The 11,429-nt window shown below is 67.7% G+C and overlaps 2 protein-coding genes across 5 annotated transcripts in view; one reads left to right on the top strand and one right to left on the bottom strand.

Annotated features, from left to right (window-relative positions):
• Positions 1-203: 203 nt before the first annotated feature.
• On the top strand, positions 204-10,324 carry R3HCC1L (R3H domain and coiled-coil containing 1 like). 4 transcript variants are annotated; one of them, XM_014524757.2, is made up of 6 exons: positions 209-2,876; positions 7,791-7,966; positions 8,285-8,355; positions 8,474-8,569; positions 8,878-9,018; positions 9,735-10,324. In XM_014524757.2, the coding sequence occupies exons 1-6, from the start codon at positions 720-722 to the stop codon at positions 9,788-9,790; spliced, it is 2,697 nt and encodes an 898-aa protein (XP_014380243.2). In that variant the 5' UTR covers positions 209-719; the 3' UTR covers positions 9,791-10,324. The 4 variants fall into 4 exon arrangements, with proteins under 4 accessions (XP_025071413.1, XP_025071414.1, XP_025071412.1 ...); XM_025215627.1 differs by lacking the exon at positions 8,474-8,569 and having other exon boundaries at positions 207-2,876; XM_025215628.1 differs by lacking the exons at positions 8,285-8,355; positions 8,474-8,569 and having other exon boundaries at positions 204-2,876.
• Positions 10,325-11,289: 965 nt separating this feature from the next.
• Positions 11,290-11,429, bottom strand: part of LOXL4 (lysyl oxidase like 4) — a 26,161-nt gene continuing 26,021 nt past the window's right edge. Inside the window, 1 exon segment of the mRNA XM_025215632.1 lies at positions 11,290-11,427. Within this exon segment, the coding sequence (XP_025071417.1) occupies positions 11,290-11,427 (138 nt within the window).

Raw genomic sequence — 11,429 nt, 5'->3', positions numbered from 1 at the left:
TGCACACGCATGGACACGCACGCAGCCCCTGTCTGCAGGAGCGCAGCACAGTTTCTCAACCAGGAGCTGTGGCATCCCGGGTGCCACAGGGCACCAGCCATGCGAGTCCTGTCTGGGGGGCAGGCATGACTCGCGGATAAGTCAGGCTGGATGTGACCCCTTTAGAGACTCGCTGAATAAGGTGGAGAGAGCGCAAGCTTCTGTGAGCCCAAGTTTACTCCCTCAGCTGCTGCGATCGAGGTCGGGTAAACCCAGAGACTGAGGCAGGGATCTGTCATGTTAAAAGCTCCTTGCTCCGCTGTGCCTGCCAGGTCTTTGCCTTGGGAAAATCTCTATTCATTTTCTGCAGTCAAAAAATGAGGGAAGACAAAGAGCCAGCGTTGTCCGAGGGGGCCTCTGGTCTCTCAAGGGTGCCTCGGGCCCAGGGCGGCTGAGAGCCATGGGCACGGGGCCACAGCCGGGAATTGGGCACCCTCCCTGCCCTGTGCCAGCTTCTCGGGCTGAGCAGGCTGGGGCAGGGGTGAGCGGTGGGGAGGGGGCAGCGTGCAGGGACGAGGCTGGGGACTGGCGTCCGTCCGTGCTGTCATTTGGGCAAAGCCTGTTGTGCTCCCTGGGCACCTGCCCAGCGTGACCCCGGGGCTGCCCCTCGGGACCCCAAGATGCGGTGCCTGCCGTGCTAGTGATGTGCCTCCTTCTCTCCCTTGCAGGTGGAGGCGGCCATGCAGCAGGACGGGGAGAGGACCCGGGCTCGACCGCGCAAGCCCGACATGGCCCTGTACGTGCCCAAAGCACGCCGGGAGCGGGCGGCTGGCGCCGGCACTGTGCTGCCCGCGGGGCTGCCCACGGGGCACCGGAGGGAGGAGGAGAAACCGTGCCGGCCACCGAAGGAGCTCTCCAGTGGCCACAGCAAGAGGCAGAGCCCCGGTGCCTGTGAGCGCTTGGCCGGAGACAGCCGGAGACCAGACGGGAAGGCGAGGAAGGGGCTGCCCCGTGGGGACGTGGCATCAGGCAGCCCAGGAGCACGTGGCCGGCGCCCTCCAGTTCCCAGGCAGCAGCAGGAGGACCCGTCCCTGTCTCGCTGCCCGCGGGAGCAGGCCGCTGCGGGGATAGGGGACAGCGGGGACAAGAGCCGTGGGAGCCCTGGCTCCCAGGAGCCGCGGGCTGGCATTGCCTCTTCTCGTCCCGCAGAGAGTGCTCCGGCGGCCCTCTCGGCAGGGCTGGGCTCTTCCTCTGAGCCGGGGCACGGCACGGCTGGCGACAGAGCAGAGCGGGCAGGTGCGAGCATCCCGCGTCAGGCAGAGCAGAGCCCGGGCTTTGCGGTGCTGCCGGCAGGCAGGGAGGTGGGGAGTGTGCCGGAGGCTGCAGCAGGGAGCGAGGAGAAGGCGCGTGAGCTCACGGCGAGCATGTATGATGTCACAGGGGACAGTGCCCCGGCTGTGAGCACGGGTGGCTCGTGTGAGCACTCAGTAGGTAGTGTCCTGGAGCCAACAGAGGTGAACAGGGGAAGCCCCCCCGAGCTTGCCGAGAGGGATGTGTGTAGTGCATCCAAGCTCGCAGGGGAGAGCGTCCTGGCTCCAACGGAGCAGAGCGTGTGTGGTGCACTTGAGCTTGTAGGGGAGTACGCGGGAAGCGCGTCTGCAGGCTCAGTGAAGGACCTGGACGTGAGTGGGGAGAGCGCAGGCAGCCTATCCGAGCTGCTAGAGGAGAGCGTGGGGAGCGCGTCTGAGCTCGCGGGGGAGGATGTCCCCAGTCACGGAGCGCAGGGCATAGGTTGCACTGGTGAGCTCCCTGGGGACAATGCAGGGAGCACATCTGAGCTTGCAGAAGAGAGCGTCCTGGCTCCAACAGAGCAGAGCGTGTGTGGTGCACTTGAGCTTGTAGGGGAGTATGCGGGAAGCGCGTCTGCAGTCTCAGGGAAGGACCTGGACATGAGTGGGGAGAGCGCAGGCAGCCTATCCGAGCTGCTAGAGGAGAGCGTGGGGAGCGCATCCGAGCTCGCAGGGGAGGATGTCCCCAGTCATGGGGCACAGGGCATAGGTTTCACCAGTGAGCTCCCTGGGGACAATGCAGGGAGCACATCTGAGCTTGCAGAAGAGAGTGTCCTGGCTCCAACAGAGCAGAGCGTGTGTGGTGCACGTGAGCTTGTAGGGGAGCGCACAGGCGGCACATCTGCCATCTCAGGACAAGACCTGGACCTGAGTGAGGAGACCACGGGCAGCCTGTCCGAGCTTCTAGAGGAGAGCGCGGGGAGCGCATCCGAGCGTGCAGGGGAAGGCACCCCCTCTCAGGGAAGGGAGCTCGCCAGGCTTGCAGTGGAGTTTGCAGGCTTGCATGCAGGGAGCGTGGCAGAGCGTGCGGGGGGCCCGGCAGAGCTTGTAGATGAGAGTGCAGGTCAGGTACCCCCCTGTGCAGCTGGGCACGCTGCCGGTGCGCTGGGCCAGGCGGGCGGAGGCCCGGGTGAGCATGGAGAGGAGGGAGCAGACAGCACGTCTGCCTGGGCCGGCTCGGGCATCGGGGTCTCTCCGTGGGGGGAGTTCGAGGCCAGCAGCGGGGCAGGCGGACGCGCCGAGGGGGTCTCTGGCTGTGCAGTGGCAGGCGCGGTCCAGGGGTCCCCTCATGCATGCAGCGAGCTCGCCCAGTCTCCGGCAGCGCCGTGCTGCCCCTCAGACAGCGCAGAGCCGCTCTCGGGGGACGGCTCGGCCGTGGAGCAAGATGCCGGCACGTCGAGTCAGCCAGGCTCGGACGGGGGATCAGCATCATCCTGCCGGGAGGGAGACAGCCCCGGGGCCCCGAGCGATGGCAGCGCTGCGGCCGAGAGCTGGGACGCCCTGTTCAACGACGACGGTGACTGCCTGGACCCGCGGCTGCTGGAGGAGGTAGGTCCCGTGCGCTCGCGGGGAGCAGCTGACCGGGGGGAAGCCAGTGGTCGCACCAGTGCCCTGGCTGCGACGTGCACGGGCGCCTGAGCTCTGGGCAGGGGTGAGCGGGGAAGGCAGGGACCTCGTTGCTGGTGAGAGACACGTGGTCCTGCCTGGGCGTGCAGGGAGCTGCCCCCTGCTCTTCGGGTGTGAGGTCGGTGTTGTGCCAGGGTTGAGGGTTGTCTTATGCAGAGTTTAGATGATGGGTTTGCGCAGGATGGTTTGAGCAGGGCTGGTGCTCCGCAGGTCTCTTCCAGCCCCACTTCTCTGCGATGCTCTGGTTCGTCCGGTGTCATCCTTGGGGGGCAGACGCGTGGGCCATTCCCAGGCCCAGGCCTGGTGCGTGCCAGCCGTGGGCCCGCAGAGGGTGAAGGGAGGCGTGTTTGTTTTATACAACGTTAAACGTGCACTTTAAGAGGCGCTCGAGCACCGTAAACTGCCGTGGTGCCCTCGTGAAACTCGGGGGCAGTTGTAAAGCACGAGGCCAAAACACACCGGCTCCATTGAAAACGCGGCGTGAAGCTTCCTCGAAGCGGCAGCCGCTTCATCAGGGGCGGCTCATTAGCGTACCTTCCCGTAAGCGCCCGGCTGAATTTACGGCAATTAGCTGCCGGTTCCCTGCCAGCGTCGGGGGAGCACTCGGCTTTCGCTGCGAACCCGGGGATTCGTTATTAACTGCTAAATCAATAGAGCAGAGCCGGCGCGGTCCAGGCTGGCACGGCCGGCCCCGAGGTAACGAGCGGGGCTAGTATTGCCAGGAGGAAGGTCTGTCCCCGGCTGAGTGCACCCCGGCCTGGGCTACCAGAACCCGCGCGGCTGTCGGGCATCAGCACCGAGGGGCCTGGTGCTGGAGCTGCCTCGGGCGCAGCTGAATGCAAAGGCATGCATGGCGATGCAGCTCCAGAGCCTGGCATGGGGCACGTGGCACGTGGCACGCACACAGTGCTGGCAGGTCCCGGGGCCTGTGGCCAGCCCAGGAGCCGTCTGTCACGGGGCAGCCATTCACGCTGGCGCGACTTGCATGGTGCGTGGTGATGCTGGCGGTACACGGACACGGCCTTGCTATGCACGGGCCGCTTGTGTCTGTGCTGAGCTTTTCCGGAGGGTGCGGTGATGCCTGAACTCCGCTGTGGAGGTTTTCCAGGCTGCTGGGCTGTTTGTTGCCCCGACCCCCGTCCCCCCAGCTCCTTTCTGCTCCATGTGTCGGGGTTAATCCTCCACCCGAGGCGCTGGTGCTGCTGCAGCCCAGGCTGGGGATGGGACAGGGCTGTGCCAATGCTCCTGCTGGCACCAACCCTGCAGGGTGCTGGTGGAGGGTCTTGCCCCTGCGCTCAGGCTCAGCCCCACGCTGCACTGGGGCAGGAAGGGATTTCCCCCCTGCTCAGACTGGTCTGGACTGGGGGGCTTTGCCTTCCCCTGCAGCGGGGGCATGGCCTGGCCTGGGCTCTCTGCAGCTCCCACAACCCCCCTGGCAGCAGCAGGACGTTGGCAGCCACGGCCCCCCTGTATCCCAGGGTGGGGGCAATGCCTGGGGCTGTCTCAGGGGCAAGTGTGTTGTGCGGCTCCGAGGTCGGACACAGGGTTTGTCTGGGCGGGTTTGGATGGGACGGATCCTGCCCCAGGCCGGGGTGGATGTGATGTAACCTCTGCAGGTCCCTGCTGGCCCAGCGGCTCCAGCATTATATGACTATGAGAGGGAAGAGCCAGGCCTGGGTGTGGTAAACAGCACAGTGCACCTGGCCCTGTGCGTGTGCAGGCGTGTGCCAGTGCACGTGTGTATGACAGCAGCGTCTCCTTACATACCCGGGACTGCGCCCTTTGCACGTGGGCGAGGGCTGGGGGTACCATGGGGCCAGGCTGGGAGACGCTTTACTCTGCTTTGCGATGTGCAGAAATGGGTGTGAGGACAACACAGGAGCCGGACGGCAACCTGCCCGGCTGGACCCGGGGCCTGGTGCCCGGGTGCTTGGGCGGCTGCAGCCCGGAGCGAGGAGGCACCAGCTGTGCATGCAGCTGCCCCGGGGTTCAGCTGCTTGTCCCAGGGCCCCGTCCCAGCTTCTGGCTGACGTTCCCAGTAGAGGCCCAGCTCAGACCCGCTGCGCTCGGTGCTGTACGGACACAGAGCCCAAAGGTGGTCCCTGGCCCCATGGGACGAGACCGCAGCCGGGATCAGAGGGATGGGAGCGTGGGGGGAGCTGGCGGAGCAGGGGATCCATGGGCATTGCAGGCTGGCTCGGGCCAGGCGTGCCGGCCTGGCTCTAGCGTGGGGCTTGGGGGAAGCCCGTCTGACTTGGTTCGGGGTTGCAGGGGTGTGGGGGGCAGCGTGAGCGGTCTGAGAGCTGGCAGCTGCCACCACGGGTGCACGGGCAAGGCAGGGCAGAGTGCAGGGAGCCTGATGTGGGCAATGCCGCCCTGCAGGGTTTGCCTGGGGAGAGGAAGAGTTTGACAGTTGAGTTTGCATCTATGGCTTTGCCCAGCTCCATGAAGAGGAGCCCCTGTACTTGGCTGCCCCTCAGCTGTCCCCGTGCCAGCTGCCCAGGATGGGGGGAGGCAGAGCCGCGTGGCGGCCGTGGCGGTGCTGGAGCACGGGGTGCTGCGTTTCAGCCCCCCCCGGCCTGCGTCTGCAGCCCCGGGTGCGTGTGGCATCATCCGCCCCGGGTTCAGTGCCAGGGCAGCGTGTGCTGGGGGGCTCCGGGCATCGGGCACTCGGACTGTCCACGAGGGGGAAAATCCCTCCCCACAGAAAGAAAAATTCACTCTGGTCTCCAGATTTCCCAGCCCCTTGCGCGGGAGGCAGCGCTTGCAGGGGGGATGCGGGGGCTCTGGGCGTGATGGAGCTGTTGTTAATTAACGGGCCGGACAAGAAAATTAGCAGCGTTGCCGAATCCTCATGCGCCGCGGGTCGCTGCCGGCCAGGGAGATTGATGGCGCCGGGCGCGGCGAGGAGATTTCTGATAGCAGACGGCCCCTTCATCTGCAGAGAGAAGCGTAACGAGCTCTGGCGGCCGGCAGCCGAAGCCAGACAGATTCAGACCGGGAGGAAGGTGCCCGTTTTTTAACGAGGAGGGTAATTAACCATCGGAACAATTTACTTAAGGGCCTGGCAGCTTCTCCATCACTCGAGCCTGGGCGTTGCTCCCAGAGCTCAGTGCCAGCTGCCCCCGCCCCGGCGGGTCCGGGAGATGCAGGAGGGGGCGACTCTCCGGCGGTGCCGTGCAGGGAGCTGGGCGAGGCGATTGCACGGGGCTGTCCCGCGTCGGGGGGAGGACACGGGGCAGTGCCGACGGGGGCTACAGCTGCTGTGTGAGCAAAGGCCTGTGCGGACAGGGGCTACAAGGGGGCTCACAGGACGCTGGGTCCTGGGCATGGGGTGCAGCAGGCACCGAGGTGTCCATCAGCCAGGCTGCAGCTGCCTGTGCTCTCGGCGGAGGACCAGGCCTTCTCCTGGCGCGGAGGTGCCAGGGGCCTCGCCAGGTGCACGCTGCTCTGCCACCTGTGCCGCGGCAGCCAGGATCAATGCGCGGGGAGCAGCGAGCGTGTTCCCGGGCACCTCCTGCCCGGCCCTTCCCAGAACGGCCGCTCCCCGGTGTGGAGCAGGGAGCCGGGCCGCGGCGAGGGCTGCATTAGCGCAGCATTAGCGCAGCACCATTCCCGTAAGCAGTCAAGGGTCAGGAAGTGCCCGCACGGAGGGGGCCGTGCAGGCCTGTGCCGTCTCCGTGGCGGGAGGCGACCGGGCGCCCAGGCTCCCTCCTCCGGGCTGGCCTGGCTCCGGCGGGGGGAAAGCAGCCCCTGCCTGTGTGGGCACAGGGCCTAGGCTCCGCCTGTCCAGCTGCCTCTGCAGAGCCGGGGGACCTGGCGGCTGCCCTGCACGACCTGCCCCTTCCCATGGCCCTGCTCCGCCACACGCGGTGCCTCGTGCCAGTCGGGACGGCTCCGGGGCTCGGCATGTGCGTTTTGCAGCAGCTCTGTGTCCTCTGGCATCTTCCCGGGCCCGATCCTGCCTGCAGCCCAGGGCACCATCGCCTCCGGGACCGAGGGTGGTGGAGGGCACGGGGTCCCCAGCTGGACCCGCTGTGTGGAGCCCCCCCGGGCCGGCCGCACCACCACCAGCTCTCCGCAGTCGCCGGCGCTCCATAACTCAGGCTCCTGCCCCCGCCAGGCCCTGCCCCCTCCCCGCGCCCCTCACCTGCCTCGAATCCATCTTCCCCGTAAAATTGTTGGAATTAACGCTCTTTATCGACTGAGCCGGCCAGGATTTATGGACTCCAGCCTTGCAGCCGCGGCCACGCCGCTACGACCGCTCCAGGGATCCGCGGGAAGGGGCTGAGTTATGGGCTCTGCGCCGGCCTCCTGCGCTGCCTGGCCCGCGCGGGGTGCGGGAGCTGCAGGGGCTGGTGCTGATTCCAGTGCAGCGCCGGGGGGGGGCCAGCAGGGGCTGCTGTGCTGTGGGGGGCACTTTGCCCCCGTGGGGAGGAGCGTGGTGCAGCCCTGGGGTGGCTAGGCTCTCCCCCCTTGCTGCATCCCCAACCCTCGCCGCAGCTTGCAGCACCCAGGAGTGCCGGGCACCTTGATCTGGGTGTGGGGAGGCCTGGGGGAGCCGTGTCCGGGCCCCCGCCGCATGGCCCAGCAAATCAAGCCATGGGAGACTTAATGGGAAAAGCGGAGGCGCAGCGCGAAGGCCTGATCGATACCTCCCGATGTGCCCAGTGCTGTTAATCCATCTCCCCGCCAGTGTCCGGCCATGTCCCTGGGACTCGCCCCATCCATCAGTCTGTGCGGCGCAGGGGCCAGGACTCGTGGGGCGGGGGAGGGAGCGGGGACCCCCGTCGGCTGCAGGGCAGCTCACAGGCGTGCGTGCATCCCCCCTTGCAGCTGTCGGGCGGCGACGAGCCCCGGCATGGCGTGCAGGAGCCCCGCTTCGACTACTACAGCCCCCGGGCGGCCGAGCCGGACCTGAGCGACGCGGAGCTGCCCCACGTCATCGAGATCTACGACTTCCCGCCGGACTTCCGCACCGAGGACCTGCTGCGCGTCTTCTGCGCCTACCAGTGAGTGCCCTGCCCCGGGCCCCGTACCACCCCTCGGCCCCGCTGTATCCCCACAACTGGGTCTGGGAGCCCCAGGCAGCCCGGCCAGAGCTGCCCGCGTGCCCAGGTCCAGGCTCTTGCCATCAGCTGAGTACCCAATGCCAGCCCCATCCTCGCTGCTGTCAGCCCTCCTTGCTGAGCCAGGCAGGGGCTACAGTGGCCTGGTCTCCCCCAGATCTCTGGCCCCCTTCTTGCCCCGGCTGTTAGTACCCCCCTCCTACCCCTGCCCATCAGGGGCTGGCATATATGGCCCCCAGCTCGGCTTCTCTGCCCTGCCAGGAAGAAGGGCTTCGATGTCAAGTGGGTGGACGACTCGCACGCCTTGGGGATCTTCTCCAGCCCCATCACAGGTACAGGCTCCCTGCTCCAGCCCAGGCCCCACCGTCCTCCAGCGGGTGCTGCACATCTGGGTGTCCGCTGGGTGCTGGCGTTGCCCCGTCCTGACCCGGCCCCGGCCTCTCCCCGCAGCCCGCGACGCGCTGAGCAGCAAGCACCTGATGGTGAAGACGCGGCCCCTGTCCCAGGGCACCCGAGCTGCCAAGGCTAAGGCCAGGGCCTGTGCTGGTGAGTGCAGTGGTGCGGCCACCCCGGGCTCTTTGGCAGGGAGCAGCGTCCGCTTTGCAAACTCTCTAAGAGCAGAGGAGCCAGCTCGATGGCCGGGCCGGGAAGAGCAGGGGGAGGGCGCTGGCACCAGCCCAAGTATTCCCTGAGCCCGTGGCAGTGGAGCCCTAGTGCAGACAAGGCCCCGCAGCTTGCAGCAGCTTCGCTGCAGGGCTGTTCACCCCAGGCCAGGGACAGTGCCCGTCCCCAGTGCCTGGCTGCGGTGCCCAGCTCTGAGACCCGCCCCGGCCGGCTCTGCCCTGCCCCCACAGAGTTCCTGCAGCCGGTGAAGGAGCGCCCGGAGACGTCGGCGGCCCTGGCCAGGCGGCTGGTGATCGGCGCCCTCGGTGTGCGGAGCAGCCAGAGCCGAGCCCAGCGGGACGCTGAGCGCAAGCAACTGCAGGAGGCCCGAGGTGGGTCTGGGGGGAGCTTGGGGCAGGGGCTGGGGCATATGGGCCCCCCATCAGAGCCTGGCCAGCCTGTTGCCCTGCGTCTTGCGTGCAGCCGTGTCCCCGCCCAGAGGCGGCTGCATCGGAGACCCCCATCTCTTGTGGTCTGGTGCAGCCTCGCCCGCCCCTTGGCTCCGCAGCGTAGGGTCTGAGGGGTCTGGGCTCAGCCGCCGCCGCGGGCAGGAGCCCTCCCTGCCGCTGGGCTGGCAGCTGGCTCGCGGCCCTGCAGCTGCGGCGGGCAGATAACGGGTGATGGAGCGCGGCCGCGCGCTGGGCCAGGCTGCCTGGGAAACCGCTGCGCTGCCGTCCCCATCGCCTGTCACGAGCGGAGCCAGGCACCAGCTTAACCCTTCCCTGTCTGCTGCCAAGCACTTGCGTCCGCTGCCCCCAGGCCTGGGCTGTCCCGTGCCCCCAGACCCCAGGCCCCCTCCTGCTCCCACAGCAGTCCCAGCAGTGCTCTGGGAAGAGCCTGGAGCTGCGGGGAGCCTGCCCCTGCTCCGCTGCCCGCGATGGAGCTGCCCCGCTCCTGCCACCTGCCTCGGGCAGCAGGTGCGTGCGTCCAGCTCTGGGCGCAGGGTTTGGTTCTTGCCGCTAGATGGAGCCCGAGCAGCGCCCAGGCTGCCCCTGCCCCTGCCCTGGGCAGGGGATCCAAGCCTCACGCCTCCTTCTCACCCCTGCAGAGAGGAAGCGCCTGGAGAACAAGCAGCGGGAGGACATCTGGGAAGGCCGGCAGTGAGGCGGCTGCCGGGAAGAGGCTGCCCCGCTGGTGCCAGCTGGACGCTGGGTCCGGGGTTCGAATGCTGCAGCAGCACTGTCAGTCCAGGGAGCAGGGGCAGGCGGTCTGGTCCATCTGGGCTCAGAGGGAGCCTCTTGGTGCAGTCAGGGCTCCTGCCCCAGCCTGATACCGCTGTGTGGGGCTGCAGGGTGGGCACTGCCCACCAGGCCCTTCTCCAGCTCTCCCGCACCCCGGGGGCTGCTGCACTAAGGCTGGAAGAGTTGTGGTGCGGGGTCTCGCGGCTGGGCTGGGCTGGGCTGGGCTGGGGAGACCCTGAGCCAGGGACCCACGGCGCCCACCTGGTGCTGCCCAGCTCCATCTCAGGGTCATTGCCCCGGTGCTGCAGCCGGGGCCAATTAAAGAGCTGGGGGCTGCGGGAGGCCATTGCTGCCCTACGCCGAGCTGCTGGAGCCACAAGGGAGCACCAGCCTGGAGTCCCTGCAGAGCTGTGAGTGTGCAGAGTCGCTGTCCTTTATTTTCCTATTAAATGCCATTTATTTTATACTGCGCTGTGGTCCTGGGCTGCTGGGTCTGTGTTTCCCACACGCGGCTGTGGTGACTATCTAGGGTGGGGGAGGCGGGAAGCCCTGGAAGCGAAGCGTTTGGATCCTGGGAGACACGCAGGGTTGCTGCGTTCCCAAAATGTGCAGCAGTGAAACGATTAATGATGTGACTGTGCAGCGTGCCATCGTTAGGCCCCAGAGTGAACAGCCTCCAGGCTTGCAGGGGCTGGCTGTGCTCGGGGCAGCAGGTTTGGGCTGATCTCACACATCTGCTATGACCAGCCCAGGCTCTGAGAGGCCTGTCCGTGCTCCCCAGCCGGTCCAGGCACTGCCCATTGCAGTCCTCAGCCCTTCCCGTGCCTCCACCATCAGCTGTGGCATCTCCTAGAGCCCCGGCTCCGAGCTGGCCCCATGGAGCTGGGCCCAAAGGGGTGCAACCGGGTCTTTACCAGAGAAGGGGTTTGGGGACGTGCAGCACCGAGCGCAAGTCTCGCCCAGCCGGCCCCGGCCCACGTGCTGTCGGCGCAGCGAGCTCCCGGCTCAGCAGCCCCTGTGCAGCCAGTGGCCACGCTGGGGCCTGTGTCTGGAGGTGCCAGCAGCGTGTCTGTGCCTTGTGAGCGCTGGGAGCACGTGGCCTGCCGCCCTGCCCTGCAGACCCTGGGCTGGTCTGGCCCTGGCTCCCTGCCCGGCCCCGCTCCATGATGGACCCCACGGGCAGGGGCTGACACCATGCCTGGAGCCAGATCTGCTGTAGGAGGCACCATGCCCGGAGCCATGGAGGGGCCCTGGGCATGGTGGGCACTCTGTGGGCTCTCGGAGCAGACGCCGGGCATCATCTGGCACCTCTCCGGCAGCTGGGCCGTGTGGGGTGGGACGGTGCCAGTGCTTCCTTCCTGCCGGGTCCGGGCAGGGCAGGGCAGTCGGTCAGGGCCGGGCAGGCCCCGGTCCCTGGGGGCGTCAGGAATGTGCCGCCGGCAGCTTGTTGACGTCGCGCTCCCAGCTGCAGGCCTCCGCCCTGCTCAGCCGCAGCCCAACAGCCCCGGCCTTGTGCGCCCGCTGGGCAGGGCTGGAGCCGCGCCACGGGCGGGCCGTGGTCT

This window comes from Alligator sinensis, unplaced genomic scaffold, assembly GCF_000455745.1.
Source record: "Alligator sinensis unplaced genomic scaffold, ASM45574v1 scaffold859_1, whole genome shotgun sequence".
NCBI lineage: Eukaryota > Metazoa > Chordata > Crocodylia > Alligatoridae > Alligator > Alligator sinensis.
This window is presented reverse-complemented; position numbering and strand designations above follow the sequence as displayed.